This window comes from Rana temporaria, chromosome 1, assembly GCF_905171775.1.
Source record: "Rana temporaria chromosome 1, aRanTem1.1, whole genome shotgun sequence".
NCBI classification, from domain to species: Eukaryota; Metazoa; Chordata; class Amphibia; order Anura; family Ranidae; genus Rana; species Rana temporaria.
In genome coordinates, this window is record NC_053489.1 from 557,110,617 (window position 1) to 557,133,069 (window position 22,453).

A 22,453-nucleotide genomic window follows, 5' to 3' on the forward strand; every position below is an offset into this window, starting at 1 on the left:
TTTACATTTCTGCACTGATAGTACGTCTTGTTTCATTTCTTATTGGCGGACACACATTTTGCCTTTCAATGAACATAAAAAATGTACAGATATCAATATACAATAATAACACAAACTGGCAATAATGCAAAGGCTAAAGAGACCTAACACTTTCAAAAACGTTATTGTTCTATTTACAAATTGTAATTATAGTGTGTACTCTTTTAAAATCTCAAACATTTATTGATGGGGGCAGGCAGAGTAAATCCCACTGATACCATAGAACTAGTTATAGTTATGTCCATGAAGGTATAAAGGATATCTAAAACCAAGAACTTTGGGGACAAATTTAGATTGGGGCCGTGCACGTTTTAGTCTTGCCTAGGGCAGCACAAAGCCAAAATACACCACTGTTTACCTATTTAGGGTCCTAATTAGAGCGGTAGCAGCCTAAGACCAGAATTGGGTCCACCATCTCTATACCTTCATTACGTATTGGCACCATTAAAGAAACGTCTCCTGCTGCTGCTTGTAATAGCAATCAAGCGGCTAGTAAGCCTCTCTGATTGCTATTACAAGAGAGCTGACTGCCAGCTTAAAAAAAATTATACTGGGTAATGCCTGCAGGTATCATCCTGGGGAAAAGACAGCCATTTAAGAATAACTGAGTCTCTGGGAACAGACTTGAGCAATGTTTCCTTTCACTAATATTGCATCTGTGATGTGTTCCTTGATATTTGGCAGCAGTTTCTGTACATCTTGGAAACAAATAAGTTTTGTTGGGCAATAGGAAACCAGTGGAGGGATTGGCAGAGAGGGGTGGCAGACACTGAGCGGATGGTAAGGTGGATGAGTCTGGCAGCAGCATTCATGATAGACTGAAGAGGGAATAGCCTATGGAGAGGTAGATCAAAAAGGAGGGAGTTACAATAGTCAAGGCGAGAGGTAACAGGGGAGTGAATAAGTTGCTTAGTGGTTTCAAGGGTTAAAAAGGGATGTATTTTGGAGATGTTATGGAGATGAAGTCTGCAAGATTTTGAGAGCGATTGGATTTGGGGCTGAAAGGACAGGTCAGAATCCAGGATTATACCTAGCACCTTTGCATGAGGGGTGGGACTGATGGTTGTATCATGATCATGATGGAGAAGTCAATGTAGGAGCACGAGCCAGAGGAAACAACTCTGAGCTCAGTTTTAGAAAGACTGAGTTTGAGGAAGGGATGTGACATCCATGGTGATATGTTAGTAAGTTTGTGATGCAAGAGGAAACCATGGGAGTTTATCAAGTGACCAAGGGAGGAAGTGGAGAGGAGGAGGCAGCTCTTCAGGTAACACTGAAGGAGTGTTGTGATTGTGATAGGTAAGAGGAGAACCAGGTGAGAGCAGAGTCTTTAAGGCCAAGAGAGTGGAGTTTTTGGAGGAGGAGGGGATGGTCAACAGTATCAAAGCAGCAGATATATAGTAGATACCCACTCATCAGTCCTAGTGATATTGCAGCTCACCATCCAGTCACGCATTTTGATTAGTCCACTTTCTGCTCTGCACCCAGGTGATAATGGAAATCACATTCATTTCAAGGGTGCCCATTCACATCAACACAATTCAACTGGGATGCAACTTTGAGGAAGGTACCTGTGCTACTTTGATGCGATGCAGTACGATTTTGTGCCCCATAGTCTTCAATATGGATGCACCAAAAAAGCATGAACATGCATTATTTGGTGCATTTTTACTTGCTATTTGTGCTGGTTGTTAAGGAATTGCCACCCACCAGCTTCCTAGCAACCAGTGACTCACCCCTGCACTGACAGCAAGGATGAGTCATTGGTTAAAGTGATTGTAAAACTTAAATTTATTTTTTTATACTTACCTGCTCTGTGCAATGGTTTTGCACAGAGAGACCCCCAAACCTCCTCCCCTTTGGTCCCCTGCTGGCCCTTTACATTTCTCCTCTTCTTGGAAGCAGCTTCCTATGGGGGCCCACCTGCAGGCTCTATTCCTCTCTGGAGGTGGGTGCTGGTTGCAGTGGCTCATCAAGTACTGAGACAACAGATGCAGATGACACACAAGACTTCAGGGTCTCTTGTTCCAAAAGTTCAGGAATGGGCAAATGCAACAGAGACGGGCTATCCGGCAGGTTGTCTGACACTGAAGGCTCAAGTAGTGCTGCTACTGCATGAACTGAAGAATTATGACCACAGGCAGGTGGTGAAGCATAATCACTGGCAGGCAGCTCTCCTGAGGCAGGCATTGCAGTCAGCGGCTTCACCCCCGATCCCTTGGGGTAGGCCAATCTGGAGGGCTCTTTACTGCAAACCGATTCCAGTAAAGGTGAGTGCAATCTCGTAATGGGCAGTTGTGAGTCCTCCAAGGCTGCAGCAAGACTGCATGCAGCAGAAACTACTAAGGGGCATGGGCAACCCATCTGTGCTGAGGTCACACAGTTTCTCAGATCCTTCCAACCTCTGGAAAAGGAGGACTGCACAAGTTTGGCCTCTCACCCATGGAGCAAAGACAGCCATCTCTGGCAATCTGGGCACACTATTGTACTTGTAGTCCATCCTGATCATTGACATGGCAGTGTATCAATTCAGCTGTGGGCCAGTATGCAGGGCCTGCATCTAACACAGGGCAGAATTTTCTGTGCCATAGCAGTGGCAGGAGATCGGCATACCAGTTTGGCATGCTGCCAGATTTTGCAAAGGAAATACATAATACAAATGTGGTCCTGGTTGCTATGGGAGACCAACCACAGGGGAGGGAGCCAGAACATCACCCCCTCACTACTGGAGGACCCTCACCATGCCAGGTACCATGCTCATTGACCGACTGAAATGTATCTTGTTCTAGTCCTTGGTTACCCATAGCAACTGCATTACGCTTGCTTGACTTACCAAGTAAACCTTTTGCAGTGGCTTACTTCATATTCCAGATGTGCTTTACTGACCCTAGTTCCTTCATATGCTCAGAACCACCAAGCACTCATTTAAAGAACTTTAGAAAAGGCTTAGAAAAGTTGATACAACTTTTACTGAAATACTTTGGCAGTGCTGTCCAACATGAACAATTGCAATAGAGCTTCCTCTGACTATTTCTATTAGGCTGCCCAGGCATACCTTCACAGGGTAGTAGTCAGTTTTTCATGTTCTCAAGGAATTGGTAGATCTCCAAACTCCTGATGCCTCCAACAGATTGCAAGGATCAGCAGTCCCCCTCTTCAGCATTATTGACGTTCTCGCTCCATAACCACACTTTCCCCATAATGTAAGTCACAGGTGGGTAGGCTGGGTCCAAAAAGCCCAGAAACAGTAACATGCAAAATTAACCCCTTCCCCATCCTGGGCCAGCCAACTGTCTAGCTAAACATCCTGTAGGCAACCTGTCAACAAAACATCCTTGCTGAAGCTCATAGGATGTAAATCAACATTTTTGGTCTGTTTAAAATTGTAGTGAAACTGTTTTGAGATCATACATGAAAATGGCGTCCATCATTTTACAGAGCCAACATACTGAGAAGTATAAAATTCACTACAAATGATGGATTGAGATATTGACCATTAATAGAGGAAGACAGTTGCCATAGATGAATGAACTCACTTCCAAGAAACCTGTTGATGTGTTTGATTCTTTGTTAATCGTAGGCTTTATAAAAAAAAATGTTTGTGACTCATTAATGTAATCCATTTACAATGGTAAATCGAAATGCAGCCACCGAGAATATCAAGGCACTAAAGTAATTAACAGGCAGCTTAAAACTGCAAGTGTTCAAAGTGCATTTTGCCTTCCATCTCTGATGGAAAATGGTTGTTAATGACAAATGGAGATGCTTGGATTGTGCACATTTGTCTGAAGCTGATACAGTGACCCGCTGTAATTAGAAGGAGGGGGCATGGTGTCATACATCTTCCTCTTCTTATAAGTTTTATTTAAGCAGATAAAAGCCGAGACTGATCGTTCCAGTCTCTGAATCAGAACATACATTGGCAGGGCTCTGTTTTATTGTGACAGATGAGAGGATTTAGTGAGTTGGTTACTTGGCACAACGCTTTCCTGATCAGTCACAAGTACATAAAATCAATGATGGGTGATACCTAACATGGCTGCTCCTCTGTTTTCTCTTTCAATGCCTAATTACATGGTATTAGTGTCAGATAGAACTGGAAGGGCACATTCGGCGCAGTTGTCTAAAACAGGCTAAAGTAGCAGAAGATTATCTGAAGATATAATTCATTGCTTTCTTGGAGCAGAAAAGACTGATTTTGTTATATGGATATTTTAAAATGTGATTCAGATGTGTATCTTAAATCATATAGTGCTATAATTGCAGATTTGTGTGCATGACATATTTGTTAATGATCTGGACTCATTGTTAGGTGGACCAGAACTCAGGAATAAGGTCCCTTTCACACGGGGTGGATCAGTAATGATCCGCCTCCGTATGCTCCGTTTGCTCAGCGGGGATCGCTCCTTTGATCCCCGCTGAGCTGGCGGATGACAGGGCGGTCCCCGCACACTGTGCAGGGACCGCCCTGTCTTTTCTCCACTCTCCCCTTATTGAGGGAACGGATGAACACGGACCGTATGTCCGTGTTCATCCGATCCGATCCACAGGCGGAAGGAAAAATAGGGTTATCTTCCGTCTGCAAAATTGTATCTTTGCGGGGGCGGACAAGATCGGGTGTCAGCGGATGTTCATCCGCTGACATCCGCGATCTCATAGGGACCAATGTATGTCCCTTTTTCATGCGCAAACGGATAGATGAAAAAGCGGACATACGGTCCGCACGTGTGAAAGGGGCCTTAGACTGTACTGTTTAGGGTTGTGTCAAGTGTTTCAACCTTCTACTGCTGGAAATGTTACATAATTTGTAGGGCTGTGCAAATTAACTTTTAATTAATCGATTAATCTTTAATTTTTTCGATCGATCAAAATCTTTTTGATCGATTTAAAATTCTTTTGATTGGTACTCACCTCTCTTGATCGGTGCTCACCTCTCCGCCGGCTTTTGGGCCTTCAGGGAGTTCCGTCGGAGATCCAGTAACATCACGGACACTGGCAGGGCTTGCCGTGTCCATCTGAAGGGCTCCTTTGCTCTGCCTTCATATCTGCATGCCGGCGGGACCTTACTATCTGCCACATGCAAGGGCTGTTACACTTCCTTCTATCACTTCCCTCTATCAACCTGGGATTCTACAACCATCCACTGGGAGTTCTTATAGTTCCCTTCATGGGACATCTACATGCCGATGGACTGATGTTAACCTCTCCTCATCTGGATTCAGCAGTGGTATCGTTGTACACATTTTTATACCAGTATCATACTTAGCTACATGTTTTTATGACTGCTTTTGGTACCGTTTGGTATTACTCGCACCATTTTTACAGTTTATGTAGCTACATCGATTTTATCTCCAGTGCAATATTTATTTGGTTACCTACTTGAAGACTAAAAAAGTTTTAATGCTATTCCCAGCGAGCGCTGCCTTTGTGTGTTTTTTGTATCCTGCTATCCATTTTTCCAGTTGTTGGTAGCTGCACTGGGAATCAGCCTGCAAGGAGATCAGCTAAAAGTAGTTGGATCTGTATGTGCGTTATAATTAATCGAAAATTAGTCGATTAATCGATAAAAAAAAAAACGATTAATCGAACCGAAACATTTTGATCAGTAACAGCCCTAATAATTTGACATTAGTGGTACCAACTTTGTGAGCAGTGGCGTAGCTAAAATGAACAGTAAAACATGTCAGGAAAAAGAGATACAATTAGATCTGCTTTCCAGTAATATCGGGGTTGATTTACTAAAGACAAATAAACTGTGCACTTTGCATGTGTAGTTGCACTCTGCATGGGTCAGTTTCCCAAGAGCTTAGTAAATGAGAGTGAGCTCTGCTGACTTCCATCATCCAATCATGTGCAAGCAAAATTGCTGTTTTTTTTATTTCCTAGTATGTGATTGGGTATTATTTTCAAAGTGCTTCACTTAATTTACTAAGCTCTGCAGCAGATTCCCTTGTGGACTGCAACTGCACTTGCAAAGTGCACAGTCTGATTGCCTTTAGTAAATCAACTCTTTTGCAGGCGCCTTTTGGGTTCCTGTTGCAAACAGACTTTGGCAAAATGGACAAACCACGTATTTGTCGACCCTCAACTATATCCATTGCAAGAGGAATCAAGGAAGAGCCTGGGTAGAGTGGTCCAGGACCTTTGCTTTTATCTATTGGACCACTGTACCCAGGCTCTTTCTTGCTCAGAGTTACCAAGACATCAGACAGTTCATAGTTCTGTATATATTCAGTTGAGCCTAAATTATAAAAACACAGGGAGATAAGGCAAATAAAACAATTCACAAATGCTTAATATGTGGTCTCAATAACAAAAATTGCCAAAGCAGTCCTGTAAGTTGCATTTAGCATGACTCACATTTATGGCTCATTCACACTTGTCAAATTACCTGGCATCAGGGGCGGACTGACAACTCATGGGGCCCCCGGGCAATAGAAGATTATGGGGCCCCTGGGCTTACAGATGGCCACCACGCCAGGAGGCAGTGCAGAGGTGGGGCAGCTAAAATCTCCGGATTTTCACATGAAAAGCATGTCAGTTTCGGACATATCAGGAACAGATGTAAAAAAACATAGATTTTTACATACTGTCCCTGGTTTTACTAAGCCTGGCAACCCTGATGGGGCCCCCTAGTGGCATGGGGCCCTTGGGCAGTGCCCGAGTGACTCAATGGTCAGTCCGCCCCTGCCTGGCATGTACTGCTTTGTGTCATATTGTATAAAATCCAGCATGGAACATTTACATACATACACAGTAAAAGTCTCCTGTGAGTTCGAAAATTGAATTTGGTCCTCCTGTCTCTGGGTGCATAGACAAAAGGAACATATACATTGCTATATTGGTGAACTTTAATACTGTATAGGAAACAGTTAAAATAAAAGTATTTTTTTGTAGTTCTTGACAGTAAAATGATTTTTTAAGCTTTTTAAAAGAGACTTGGCTAGTTTCACACGCCTGTCAGATTACAAAATGACACTGGTTAGAATTGACAAGACAAGGAGAAGTGATAAACGTCAAATGTAGTGGATAATAGGAACTCTGAAATACTGCATAGGAAGGAGTGCTGTCAATCAGGCCGCTGGCCTGTGGCTTACTCTCCATATTGATAGAGATGTTGATATCCTTTCTAAGGTAATCACAAGTCCTCTACGGACATGTCCACATACAGAATGGAGAATGTGACTGTGAATTAGTTACAGAGGCTGTGATCGCAGAGGTTGAAAATCCTGTCTCCAGGCTATTGTACACAGGGAGATTCAGGGGTATTGAGATGAATGCGTGTCTCATGTTGCTTTGCCATGTTGAACAATACAGGCATGTGCACATATTTCCATTAAAAAGCACCATATGACAAAACACACGGGCACAGATTGATTCATTTGCCAGCCTTGCGTATTGCTGCACCCCCCATATATTAGCATGCAGTTTGCTTTGACAAAACAGATAACGTCTGGTAGCATTATGTTGTTGATGAAAAGAATACCAATGAATAAGATGAATATCTGTTGAATCAACAGATTTCTCTGTTTATTTCCTCTTTGTATATTTTATATGTAAAACTGTGGTTCAACTGGTTTAACAGATTATCCTGTGCACTAAAGCAGGAGAAGTGTAGGTGCAGTGTGTGTAGTGATTGTGTGTACATAATATATATATATATATATATATATATATATATATATATATATATATATATATATATATATATCACCCTCTACCTTTAGGTAGGTTCTAGAATAGGATAGGATTTTTCTATGTTTAAACTATCAGTGCAGGTAAATTTAGGCAGGCCTGTGCTTTAGGCTAGGCCTGTTTGTTTTGAACTGGGACTGGGAGTGATTAGTGTAGCAGTGAGTGTGATCACCTGTGCTTTGACTCTAAGGCGCCTCCCCTGCTTTCACGAAGATTGTTCTGGAACAGAGGTTGGACTTAAGGTTGGAGTGGCAGGTAGCTCATGGGAGAAGCTCTGACCGATCCCCATTCGGTATTGGCAGGGGGCAGGCCTCCCATATAAGCTGAGGTCACATGCTGCTGGTGAGGATTCTGTTGGGCTGGAGAGAGGAGAATAAAGTTTTAGGTAGCTGCTGCAGGGCGTTCCCTTGTGGAGGACGCGCTGAATGCGGAGGAGGGCCAGAGGAGCCGCAAAGATGTGTGTTTCTACCATGGACTTGGGACAGGAGAAGGTCAGTGTCTCTACTACAGTGGAGAACTGGAGCAAGAGGAAGATTGTGGAGAGTAGTGCAAATTGTTGCAGCCTGGAAACACAGGAATTGCAGATTGGACTGGCTGGGATCAATAGTCCGTTTGTTGGCATGTGCTGTTAACACTAATAGTCAGCGAGAAGTACTGTATGCCTCTGGCCTAGTAAAGCACCTATTTAACATCATCCAAGAGACTGTGTAGCTACTAAAATCAACACCATTTAAGAGACTTTACTACAGTAACTAAGTGCAGCTAGCAAGCTGGGGTTATTCAGAGTGATCCCTTTTTGTCTTACTGGAAGTGATGAGACAGTAATCTAACAGTTTTGTAGCAAAGGATTTGTACAAGAGAAGTTCAAGCTATTGATACTCTGCATGTGCCAGTGCATAGGAGGAGGAGCAATAGTCTGCAGGTGAGATATGCAGGGGAAGAGACTATAAATTTTAGAAGTGCATCGTTTTTCAGGGCTAAATCTACTTTCAATGCTCCCTACATGTGATGGAAATTCAATAAGTGCTATCTCATATCTCCCTTTACCCCAACCAAGTTGTATCCCGCAATAGACGCAACAAAACAACGCAAATGACTGCTCATTGTCTCAGAAGTGATATATGGGGGTCTAGCAGCAGGGTGATTTGGTGGATGTTTGTAACTAGTAGCAACCAACCACTACCTATATATATATATATATATATATATATATATATATATATATATATATATACAGTATATATATGTAGCACTACCCCTGTAGGAGCTGCTGGTTAGATTTGGGTCTTGCACGTTACCTCAATATTCGTAGTCTAGGGGAAGAAAGTCTGTAAATAACTCCAATGTCCACACGAGACGTAAAACCTTAAGCTGTTTTATTTATTTATTTTCTCTTAAATTGCAGAGAAAAGTAGAAGGATTAAGGAGGAAAGGGGAAGGTTCAGGTGCACAGTACAGATCACTGAAGAAAAACTTCTAAGTCTCAATAGTCATTCACCACTTTCCCTCAAGTGGGTGTTGCTCACCTGGATAGGCCCCTCTCACCTGGCCTAGCAGCCGGAATGATGCACGAACAATAATCAGCAACAGTCTCTGCCACAGACTGGTTATGAGCAAAACGAACAGTCCGGAATCCTCTGCCACAGGATTTTAACACCCGAAACTCCAGCCGTACAGTTAAAGAGCCTTTAACCTGCCTGGCTGTATTCCCGAGTCTGACTCGGGGTTAGATTTTCCTGCTGCGAGCGGTAACCCCGAGTCAGACTCGGGCTTGCCTCGCTAGATCCACAGGCATGGTTTACTTACCTTGTCCCTGGATCCAGCGATGCCACCGCGCTGTGTGAGCGAGCGGGACCTCGCTCGATTCACACAGTGCCTCTGTGTGACGCCGATCTCCGTTCCCTGCGACGTTACGACGCACGGGGACGGAGAACGGCGCCAAATTCAAAAAAGTAAACAAACACTTTACATACAGTATACTGTAATCTTATAGATTACAGTACTGTATGTAAAAAAAACACGCCCCCCTTGTCCCTAGTGGTCTGTCCTGTGTCATGCATGTCATTTTATATAATAAAAACGTTTCTTTCTCCCTGCAAACTGTAGATTGTCCATAGCAACCAAAAGTGTCCCTTTATGTCAAAAATAGTTTTAGATCAGCTAAAAAACAGCGATAATAAATTATAATCACTTGCAGAATTGTGCGATAGCGATTTGTGGGGAAATTCGTCATAAAAAAAAAAAAAATAATGACAGCAACAATTCTGCAACTGAGCAAATTTCTGTGATTTTGATTTGATTACATTATTGAATAATTTTTATTATAATTATATTATTATTTGTTATAATTATTTATAATTATTTATTATATTATAATTTATAATTTTGTTTTTAAAAAAATGTCATACCCGGGATGCCTATTAGAATCTTGTTTGGTCAGATTTAAGTGAGTTACCGTATTTGCCGGTGTATAAGGCGACCGGGCGTATAAGACGACCCCCTAATTTTACAGGTTTCTAAATTTTTTTGCCTGTACTCACCGTATAAGACGACCCCCCCCCCTTCCGATGCTCCATATTTCTTCCTTCTGGAGCCATATTCTTCTTCATTCTTGCTGGAACTGGAGCCAATCACGGCGAGTGATGTATTCTATTAATGAATACAAAGCCTGCTTGGATTCAGCCCACGTCTCTCTAAATCAAAGCCATTCGAAGCAGGCTACTGTATGTAGCCTGCTCATATTGGCAGAGGTTGTTACTCCAATCCGAGCAGGCTCTGTATTCATTTGAATACATCGCTCACTGGGATTGGCTAAGCTGTATATACTATATGTAGACGAAGCTACATACAGTATTACCGCACATCCAGCAGGCATGCGAGCAGCTGACCCGGCGTATAAGACGACCCCTGCTTTTTGGCCATTTTTTTTTAAGTGTAAAAGGTAGTCTTATACGCCAGCAAATACAGTATTTCTAAAAATTACAGACCTACAATATAAAATGCCAAATTTCCTTGCAAATAATGGTACCGCTTTCAGCATGTTTTTTCTGAAAGAATCATACCGCCAGGGAGGTTAAGCTGACCCAGCGAAACTGTAGGGTAACTTGAGCTGTAGACCCCCCCCCCTTAATAGGGTCACCAGGTCTATCCCGAGACATTAGCCTTCCGCTTGGTCTCCTCCTGGGCAGGTCCTCCCCTGGTTTCCTCCATTAAGTAGCTTCCTCTAGTAGATGGACAGCTTGGGATCTCTTTGCAGTTGTAGCCCCCCAGCCAGGTTAGCTGGGCCTACTTGATAGAAAGGCAACCTCGGGCCAACGTTGCCCTGAGACTCAAAATCACAGCAACACGTACCTCGCGCCAGGAGGGCCACGATGCAAAGCGCCCGAAAACATGGTGTTTGCCCCTTAAGTATCCTTCCCCAGCATGCCCAGCTGAGAGACCACTCCCACTGGGTTGTTCCCAAGAAAGGACACTCAATAACCATAGCCTGCCCGTGTTCCAACATTGGCCTGTGGCAGTATCGGCCCAGACACCCACTAAATTTAGCCTAGCGCCTGATCAATGGGAGCAGGGCGCTACACATATATATGTTGCTGATTCATTTTATACATTCTATGCATGAAGGTAGAAAACTTTTAGTATGTATCCCCCACAGCCTCCCCTAATATTTACCTGAGCTCAATCGTGATCCAGTGATGTGCATGAGAGGTGCTGCTCTCCTGGGCCTCTGCCTCCTCACAGGATGTGCCCAGTATTAAAGTGGTTAAAAAAATACCCTTACTATCACTTTAAATATTTATAGCCAGATTCAGAGAGAGTTACGCCGGCATGTCAGTAGATACGCCGACGTAACTCTGAATCTGCGCCATCGTAAGTTTAAGTGTATTCTCAAACTGAGATACACTTAAACCTAGCTAAGATACGACAGCCTGCGGCGTCGTATCTTAGGGTGCAATATTTAGGCTGGCCGCTAGGTGGCGCTTCCGTTGAGTTCGGCGTAGAATATGTAAATTCCTAGATATGCCGATTCACGAAGGTACGTGCACCCGTTGCAGTAAAGATACGCCGTTTACGTAAGGCGTTTTCCGGCGTAAAGTTATTCCATCAAATAGCTGGCCTAGTCAATGTTAAGTATCGCCGTCGTTCCTGTGTCGAAATTTTAAAATGTTACGTCGTTTGCGTAAGTCGTCCGTGAATAGGGCTGGACGTAATTTACGTTCACGTCGAAACCAATACGTCCTTGCGGCGTACTTTGGAGCAATGCACACTGGGATATGTGCACAGACGCACGCACTCGTAAAAAAACGTCAATCACGTCGGGTCACCAAACATTAACATAAAACACGCCCCCCCATCCTCATTTGAATTAGGCACGCTTACGCCGGCCCCATTTACGCTACGCCGCCGTAAGTTAGGAGGCAAGTGCTTTGTGAATACAGTACTTGCCTCTCTGACTTAAGGCGGCGTAGCGTAAATACGATACGCTACACCGCCTTAAAGATGCGGCGACCTACTTGAATCTGGCTATTTGTCTGGCTGGACTGACATTTTCTTTTTTCTTTTCTCTTTTTTCTATTCTTTTCTTTTCTCTTCATTTCTTTTTTATTCCTTTATATGCCTTTCTTTCTCTCTCGCTTACTTTTCTCTTACAAGACCCCCTACTTTTTTTTTTACCACAAATGCATTTAAAAAAAAAAAGTTTTCTTTTTTCTTTTTGAATTATCACAACTTTGTTAACTGAAGGGTGTTTTCTTGTTCTAACAAGTGTTACTCTCATCCCGACAAATCCTTTAATTCATCTCTCTTTCTCCTCTCTCCTATATGTGTCAAAAGTGGAGACCTGTCAGCTAAATTACTTTTCATGTGTTGCATTGACCGTACTTTGGTTGTTTTGGTTTCTCTTGACGCCTGAAAGTAATATTTCTATTCTTTAAGTGGTTGATATTAGGAAGAATGCAATTCACAGCCTGCAAAGTACTTGTGACAATAGAATCTCTGTGACCATAACATATGACTCTCACTCGAAATGCCATGCTTAAACCTGTGAAAATGTTTGTTATACTGTCTGTTTTAAAGCTTTTGGAAAATAGTAACCTTTGCTTTTGTCATCTCTTTTCTCCTTCTCTCTCTTTTTTTTTTTTTTGGTTCCTCCATTTAGGACAGCATTTTACTTTGCGACAGCTGGGCATTTGTGAACCGGCATCCCGTCGTGGACTGGCATTTTGTGCAGACATGGGCCTTCCACACCGAGGTTACTCCATTAACGCAGGTTCAGATCCCGAGGCTGAAAAAGAAGGGGTGATGTCCCCAGAGCATGCAATGAGGCTCTGGGGCAGGGGGGTGAAGTCCGGACGCAGTTCCTGTCTCTCCAGCCGCTCCAATTCTGCGCTGACGTTGACTGACACTGAGCACGAGAACAAGTCTGACAGCGAAACTGGTAAGTACTTTTGATCTCTTCTTTTCCAAACAAATTAGACGTCTAACTTTGGTTTTTACACCTTTGCTTATTAGTTACAGTATAAATAGAAATAACATTTTTTTTGGGCTGTATAGGCTATATTCATCAGTTTATTATATGGCTACAGTCACAACTGAGCGTAGCATATTCAGGTCATTTTAAAGGCTTTTTTTGTGCTAATTTTATATAGGATCGTGTGTTCTTTGCCCCATAAACATTTAATATGGGAGCATGTTTTTTAAGGCACTTCCATTGGAGTTAACCACTTGACCTCCGGAAGGTTTACGCCCCTCCCTGACTATGCCTTTTTTTGTGATTCGCCACTGCGTCGTTTTAAATGACAATTGTGCGGTCATGCTCTACTCAAAGAAAATTTACATCCTTTATTTCCCACAAATAGAGCTTTCTTTTGGTGGTATTTGATCACCTCTGCGGTTTTAATTGTTTGCATTATAAACAAAAAAAGGCCAACAATTTTGAAAAAATTTACATTCTGCTATAAAACACATCCCATAAAAAATGTTTTAAAAATCAAATTTCTTTATCAATTTAGGCCAATATATATTCTGCTACATATTTTTGTTAAAAACAATCCCAATGAGCGTATATTGATTGGTTTGCACAAACGCTTCAACGTTTTTTTCCTAGAAATGGCGGCGATCAACGACTCACAGCGGGACTGCGATATTGCGGCAGACAAATAAGACACCTAACTGACACTTCTGACACTTTTTGGGGTCCAGTGACACTAATATTAGTGCTCTAAAAATTGCACTGTCACTGTACTAATGACAATGGCTGGCAAGTGGTTAACATCAGGGGCGATCAAAGGGTTAACTGTGTGCCTAGGTTGTGCTTAATCACTGTGGGGGAGGTGCTTTGACTAGGAGACGGCAAAGACCCGTGTTCCTGCTTAGCAGAACCACAAGATCTGTGCCTTCCCTTCTGACAGAACGACTATCTGCCTTGTTTACATAGGCAGATTGTCATTCTCCTATGTCCTGTGTAATCGGCGAGTGCCAACGGACCTCGATTCCGTGGTACCCGCTGCTGGGCTCCCGCTGTGTAAAATCATAGCGAGAGCAGGTCGCTGGCGACCTGAGCACGCGCCCCAGACCTGGAAGTGTCAGATCACGTACTAGGTACGTGATCTGGCGCAGAGCGGCTGCTCTGCCGCAGAATATCTGCGGGGTTGCAGTTGTTAAATGCCTAATGGGACCAAAATTGCCTAAATCTGCCTGAAAATAAGCTACTGTACTTTTTCAAGGGACTAAAAAGGTACAGTTGAACCTTGGATTACAAGCATAATCCGTTCCAGGGGAATGCTCGTAATCCAAAGAACTTGCATATCAAAGCGAGTTTCCCCATTGAAGTCAATGGAAACGGAAATAATTTGTTCCGCATTGACTTCAATGGGATGCAATACCTCATGCGACCAGAGGTGGGAGAGCCTTGGAAACGTCCGGAAAGGCCCGAGGACACTTCGGCTGACCTCGGCAAACTTCGGAAAGGCTTGTAAACTGTGTATTTCTGAGCAATGCCGAACGGCGCAGAACGGCTGCGGTCGTCGCTGTTTGGCTCTGCTCGGCTCCAGCGCCCCCGCATCTCAGGCCAAATGCGGTACTGCAGGCCCTATTAAGTTGAATTCTGCTCATCTTGTGAGACAACACTCGCAAACTGAGTCAGAATTTTTTTTTAAAGTTGCTTGCAAATCAAAATGCTCGTTAACCGCGTTACTCTTAAACCAAGGTTCCATTGTATCATTCGAAAATGCTAGCTTCGAGCTCTGAGGTAAAAAATGCTCAGGTGTGAACATAGCCCTAGTTAGGAATACACATTTTCCTTTATGATTGGCTAAACCACACAAGTGCTTTTTTTTACCTCTATTTTCTTTTATATTGACTTTTCAAAATAACAAATGCAGTAATATAGAGGTTGAATATAAATGAAGTGCAGTATAACACTTTTGGCAGCATAATAGTACATTTGTACACATCAGACCAACAAGTGGGGCAACTGAGGCTGCATAAGGCACTAAAGAATTTTGGTCTCAAAAGAGGGACAGTCCCTCCAAATGAGAGACAGTTGGGAGTTATGCTGCAGCTCATCACTGACAATGTAGAAAAATGGTTGACAGAAAAAGAAAGCAAACATCCAGTTAATAGCCTTTCAGTTTTGCTTTTCTGCCTCTAATGATCATTGTTAGCTGAAACCTTGACAGGGTATGATGTGAATGTTTTAAAGCCTCTAGTAATAGATGGACTTCTATGATCTCTGGGTACCTAAAAGCATTGCTAAACCCAAAAGAAAACATTTATTTTATTGCAGCTTGTGTTGGTTGCACTTGTTTCCTTTTTAAGGATTTCCCTCTATTTTTAACTGACGATCGAGCCAGCAAGTCTGTTGTTTTTCAAAGCACATGCTCTCTCGCAGAAGCTATCAGTTTACATAAATGAGACAAACCACTTAAAGTGGAGTTACAGCCCCCACATTTTTTTTTTTTTAAAGTCAGCATCTACAAACACTGTAGCTGATGACTTTTAATAAGGACACTTACCTGTCCAGGGAGCCTGAGATGTCAAGCCAACACCCCCCCCCCCCCCAGAGGCCATCCATCAGATCGGATGCAGGCGCTGCCATTCTAACTAAGGCTAACCGGCAGTGGAGCCTTGCGGCTTCACTCACGGTTTCCCACTTGTTTCCTACTGCGTGACGCTTTGTGAATGGCCAGAATGTCTTCTGGGACACACACAGGTCCCAGAATACAGTGTAGGGGGGGGGTCGCTACACAAGAGTCCTGCACCGCAGCCCGACTGGAAGGGGAGTACACTTAAGCCCTATAGACACGATCGGATTTCTGATGGAATCAAATCCGATGGATTTTTTCATCGGATATCCGATGAAGCTGAACTTCATCAGTCTTGCCTACACACTATCAGACTAAATTCCGGCCGTGCCAAAACGCGGTGACGTAAAACACTACAACGAGCCGAAAAAAATGAAGTTCAATGCATCCGAGCATGCGTCGACTTGATTCTGAGCATGCGTGGATTTTTCTCCGATGGAGTTCCACACAGACAATTTTAAAACATGTTCTATTATTTTACACCGATTTTTTATCGGACAAATCCATCGTGTGTACACGGCTTTAGTACATCAAGAAAAGGTGAGTTAGAAAAAAATAAACACAAAAATTGACAAAAAACTGTGGTGGAGGGTTGTATTTCCTTTAAAGGAGTTGTAAAGGAAACATTTTTTTTCACCTTAATGCAATCTATGCATTAAGGTGAAAAAAACATCTGATGATGCCGCCCCCCCCCCCCGAGCCCCCGTTTTACTTACCTGACCCCTCTAAAGTCCCGCGCTCGGTCCCGTGATCCTCTTCACCGCTCAGCCTGGCCGCTGATTGGCTAGAGCGGATGGATTGAGAGCAGCGCAGCCATTGGCTGGCGCTGCTTTCAATCACATCCAATGACGCGGGGAGGACCAGAGACAGCCACCGAGGGACCCCAGAAGATGTGGAATGGGGCCACTCTGTGCGAAACGAACTGCACAGTGGAGGTAAGTATAACATGTTTGTTATTTTAAAGAACAAAAAAAATCTTAGATCTTAGACAAAGTTCTAAAAGTGTGTTGAACTTCACTTTAAAATGGGCGGGTGAATAAAATGATTTGCTTGTATTTATTCATGCAAAACTTTTACCCCAAAAGGAAAAAAAAAACTGGTTATAAAGTGTGAGTGCATCTAAATCTGCTAATACATCTAACGCTGCCCTGCTCCCAGACTGACAATGCTGCTTTCTGCTGTGCTTCCTGTGCTCATCCCTTCAGAGTTGTGTCTCACTATACTAATACTAATGGTCAGATCACCAGGTGAAAACATAAAAAACGTGAAAAAGCCAAAGAAAAGAAAACTGATACAGTCACCACATCTAATGATTGATAAGCAGATATTTGGTATACAGTTTTGGTTTTGTGTTTAATACCACTTAACGGCTTTCTTATTATTATTGCAATATGACACCAATTTTACATTGCTGGGTTTGATACAAATATTTCAAATGATCCCTACAGAACATAGTTCACAGGACTTCTTGATTACCTGAAAATTCATGGAGTAGAATACCTTTCAGTGCAGTATAACCGGGGTCTCTAAACTTTGCAAACATGGCCAGTTTATTGTCTTCAGACTTGGGGGGGGGGGGGACTGTTGAGGCAGAAGTGGAAATTTTCCTTGCATCAGCGACAGAAAACATCACCACATTTGGTATAAGGTGGAAGAATAGGTCCCCATCGTTGGTATCATTGGGAGAAATGGTGCCCCATTGTTGATGTCAATGGGAGAAATAGTACCCCATTATTGATGTTAATGGGAGAAATGGTGCCCCATTGTTGATGTCAGTTGGCAGAATAATGTCTTGTATCAGTAATATGTACTGTATTATGACAAAGTTGGTGGGACTTTACATGTACCTTGTGGGGTCTAATGAATGGCAAAACTAGTGAATTATAAATCTTTATTTTACACATACATATAGTTTCATAAAAAAAAAAAAAAGACGAAACGTAAAAAATATACAGTTACAGTTTGGTTGTCCAGGGTATGATTAACCTGGCAGGAGAATCTGAAGAAATGGTCTACGCGTTTTGTGGGACTGACCCGCTTCATCAGGGCTTCTGATTATAACACAAATTATGTAAAGACTGTAAAGATATACAAATCAGTTATTAGCACAAAAATTCATATCGATATAAAAAAATTCATTGAGTATTCTAACAATATTGTCAAATAATAACACAATTGTTCTGTGTCTGTTTATAGTAGTGATTTATATAATTTACCAATTAGAATACAGTAATGGTTGTTGTGCGCACCATGACAGAGTGTGGGGGGGGGAGGAAGAGGGCGAGTATCTGAAAACGAGTGCATATGCAGCCTGTGCTGTAAGTAAGTTTTTCACAAATTTAAATAAAAGGAAACATACAAGTCAATAAATATTTAAAGATACAAAGGTTCACGTGTAAGAAAAATGGCACCAGCCTGATTGTTTTAATTGGTAAATTATATAAATTACTACTAAACTACTTTTCTATGCAGTGCAGGAGAACAATACTTTTCTATGCAGTGTAGGAGAACACTTATTTTACTATGCAGTGCAGGAGAACAATTATTTTACTATGCAGTGCAGGAGAACAATACTTTTCTATGCAGTGCAGGAGAACAATACTTTTCTATGCAGGGCAGCAGAACAATACTTTTCTATGCAGTGCAGGAGAACAATACTTTTCTATGCAGTGCAGGAGAACAATACTTTTCTATGCAGGGCAGCAGAACAATACTTTTCTATGCAGTGCAGGAGAACAATACTTTTCTATGCAGTGCAGGAGAACAATACTTTTCTATGCAGTGCAGGAGAACAATACTTTTCTATGCAGTGCAGGAGAACAATACTTTTCTATGCAGTGCAGGAGAACAATACTTTTCTATGCAGTGCAGGAGAACAACGCGTTTCTATGTAGTGTAGAAGAACAATACTTTTCTATGAAATGCAGGAGAACAATGCTTTTCTATGCAGTGAGGAAAACAAAACTGTTCTATGCAGCGCAGGAGAACAATACCGTTTCCATGCAATGCAGGAGAACAAAACTTTTTTCGTGCAGTGCAGGAGAACAATTACATTCTATGCAGTGCAAGAGAACAATCTTTTGTTTATGCAGTGCAGAAGAACAATACTTTTCTATGCAGTTCAGGAGAACAATACTTTTCTATGCAGGGCAGGAGAACAATTATGTTCTATGCAGTGCAGGAGAACAATACTTTTCTATGCAGTGCAGAAAAACAGTACTTTCCTATGCAGTGCAGGAAAACAAGACTTTTTTATGCAGGGCAGGAAAACAATACTTCCTATGCAGTGCAGGAAAACAAGACTGTTTTATGCAGTGCAGGAAAACAAGACTTTTTTATGCAGTGCAGGAAAATAATACTTTTCTATGTAGTGCAGGAGAACACCACATTTCTATGCAGTGCAGGAACACAATACTTTTCTATGCAGTGCAGGAAAACAATACTTTTTTTATGCAGTGCAAGAAAACAATACTTTCCTATGCAGTGCAGGAAAACGATACTGTTCTATGCAGTGCAGGAAAATATTGTTTCCCTGCACTGCATAGAAGAGTATTGTTCTCCTGCACTGCATAGAAAATAATTGTTCTCCTGCACTGTATAGTAAGGTGACCAGATTTTTAAAATTAAATCTGGGGATTTTTTTTTAATAGTAATAGCGGCAATCAGCGACTTTCTGCCTGTCGCCGCCCGCCTCACAGCCTGTCAAGTCTTACTCCCCCTGCTACTACTGGGTGGGGAGCGGAGGAAGATCACTCTGCCAGGGAAGGCAAGGAGATAAGCAGGCAGGCGGCTGGCCTGCAGTAGAACAATACTTTTCTATGCAGTGCAGGAATCAATACTGTTCTATGCAGTGCAGGAGAACACCAGTTTTCCTGACGCATTCATGGCAGCACACACTGGGTTGTGACTCCGCCCCCACAACCTGACAGGATTGGTTAGCTATAAATTCGAAGAGGAGACACCCGGCATCATTCTCTTTTTTATCCTCACCTGAACAGGACGTGGTCGTACAGCTTGCCTCCTACCGCTATCGCCCCAGCAGGTTCAGCCTCTCCTGTTTGGAAGTCCCCCCTGTACAGTCTCTAATAGAGCTATATGGGGGGATCCCCGCTCTGGTGGTCTCAGGGGCTAAATCCCGGCAAAATTTCCTGGCATTCACAGGCTCTAAATGAGCTTAGAACTCTGGCAGTGGGTCTCCCTCTTTTCCCAGGTATTTGGCTAGATGCCTTCTGTGTGCCTTTTTTCACTATTTATATGCCTTTATATATATATATATATATGCCTATTAGCTGTGCCTGTTAGTATACATATATGCGCCTGATTAAACCTTTTTGGGAAGTTTCTACCTTTTGTTTTGCCTGCAGGCTTGCTGGGCTGTGTTGTCCCATGCTTCCTCTCCACTCACCGCGCTCCCTGTCTGCTCTACAATGAGCGCAGCACTCTGATGATGCAGCAGACTCCCTCGCCCTCATCCAAAATGGCGTCGGGACGCGCGCGGCGCTACTGCGCATGCGCGATGACGTCATCAGCGCCGCGACGGCGGCGCCAAATTTAAAAAAATGTCATTTTTTTTATTTTTCCTTTTCCCAGCTGCTGCTCTGCCGTTTTTCCTGGAATTTTTTCCTGCAAGGTACCTAGCTCTTCTCCTCTGCTAGGCTCACCTCATTTTATCTTTTTTTCACCTCTTTAACTATTTCTTTGCTTCTCCAGCTCCCATATCTGCTGCTGTCTTCTCCATGGAGCCCACTGCCCTAGCAGACCACTACCAACAAACGAGGTATGGAGGCCATCATTTGACGGGTAAGTACTGAAGAGAAAAAAAAGAGAGCCGGCCACTGAACACTGCCTTTTTTTTGCAGTCCCACCAGGCCTAGAGACGCAAGCCCACGGCGCAGGGAGAGATCCAGGCATGTATCAAGCAGAAGGTCTCACAAGAGTCGGTCAAGATCATCCTCCCGTTACCACCGATCAAGGCATAGCCGATCACGCCACAGCCGTTCCCGTCGCAGCCGGTCCCACCGCAGACGGTCTCCCTCATCGCACCGTGAACATTATCATGCCCGTCCTGCAGCAAACGCCTGCTGGGTATGCGGTGCTACTGCAATGCCAGGGAAGCTAGCCTGTCACTCTTGCTTTAATGAAGCAACGAAGGAAAGGGAGATGGATGTTAGAGCCTCTTCTGACCGTCCAAGAGAGCCGGCACAGGAAGCAGCCTGGGCGGTGGCCCCTCTAGCCTGCGATGACCCCACTCCGGGAACCTCTTCGGCCTTTAGTCCGTATGTCCAGCTACCAGGAACCCTTCCCGATCCTGAGGAACAGGAGATGATATCGGGGTTTGATTTTAGCTTGGTCGAACCCTTTGCACGCTCAGTGAAGGAGGCCATTGGCTGGAAAGAACCCGTAGCGGATCCCCCGAAGGTTGGGAAATACTTCCCAGAATTAAGAAGGGACCCCGAACTGTTCCCCTTCATTGAGGAATTGGAGGACCTCATTAAAGACGAGTGGGAAAAACCAGACAAGCGGCCTGGTTTGTCCAATAAACTAGCTAAGTTATACCCGCTGAAGGAGTCTAAAGTTTCCCCCCTCATCAACGCCCCCATCGTTGATTCATCCCTAATGCGGCTCGCCAGACATGTCACGCTGCCTATAGAAGACGCAGTCTCGTTCCGAGATGTCCTTGACCGCAAGATTGATTTGGAGCTAAAAAAGGCATACTCTACGGCAGGGGGAGCATGCAGACCAGCCATTACCACGGCAGCTGTCGCCAGAGCCATTTCCACATGGGCAGCCAATGCTGAAAAGGCCCTCCTGGAAGGTACCGATCAGGGGGAGGTGATTTCCACTTTACAGGAAATCAGACTGGCGGGCGACTTTGTGGCGGGGGCTTCAGTAGATGCGATTCGCTCCTCGGCTAGATCCATGTTAGCCTCAGTGATGGCCCGCAGAGCCTTATGGTTGAAACCCTGGGTCGCTGACACAACATCAAAGTCAAATTGGTGCAAGATACCATACGATGGCGCAAACCTGTTCGGCGCTAAATTGGACTCAGCGATCTCTAAGGTCACTGGAGGAAAGTCGGGGCTTATTCCATCGGACAGGAGACCCAAGCCTCAGAGGAATCCTACCTTCAGGCGCAATCTGCCTGAGAGATACAGGGAGGCCAGAACCTATCGCCCCGGCAGGGAGTTTAGGAGAGATTGGAGAACTACTCGCCCTCCCTTTGCAAGGGCTCAGAAGACCAAGCCCGTCACCGCGGGGGACCAACCAAAGTCCTTTTGAAGCTTTGCCTGCCCACCCAGCTCAGGTGGGCGCCAGGCTCAGGGCTTTTTCACAAGTGTGGTCAGAGCACATAAAGGACCCATGGACTCTTTCTACGATCAGTCAGGGTCACAAGTGGAACTTCATGGGGGCATTGCCTCACACCGTCTTCCAACCCACCAAGATTCCATCTTCTCCGGACAAAAAGAAGCTTCTCGTTCAGTATATTTCAGAGCTGATTCTGAAGGGAGCAATCATAGAAGTTCCTTCGCACCAAAGGGGCAGGGGATTCTATTCCCCTCTATTTTTGGTCCGAAAGAAGTCAGGGGACCTTCGGCCCGTTCTGGACCTCAAACGTCTCAACAGGAGAATTCAGA

The 22,453-nt window shown here is 43.7% G+C and overlaps 1 protein-coding gene across 2 annotated transcripts in view; it reads left to right on the forward strand.

Moving 5' to 3' along the window:
• Positions 1-22,453, forward strand: part of TENM3 (teneurin transmembrane protein 3) — a 1,530,681-nt gene that overhangs the window by 484,602 nt on the left and 1,023,626 nt on the right. For both annotated transcript variants that reach the window (XM_040333815.1, XM_040333823.1), the window contains exon 5: positions 12,893-13,171. In XM_040333815.1, the coding sequence (XP_040189749.1) occupies positions 12,893-13,171 (279 nt within the window). The remainder of the gene's footprint in view (positions 1-12,892; positions 13,172-22,453) is intronic.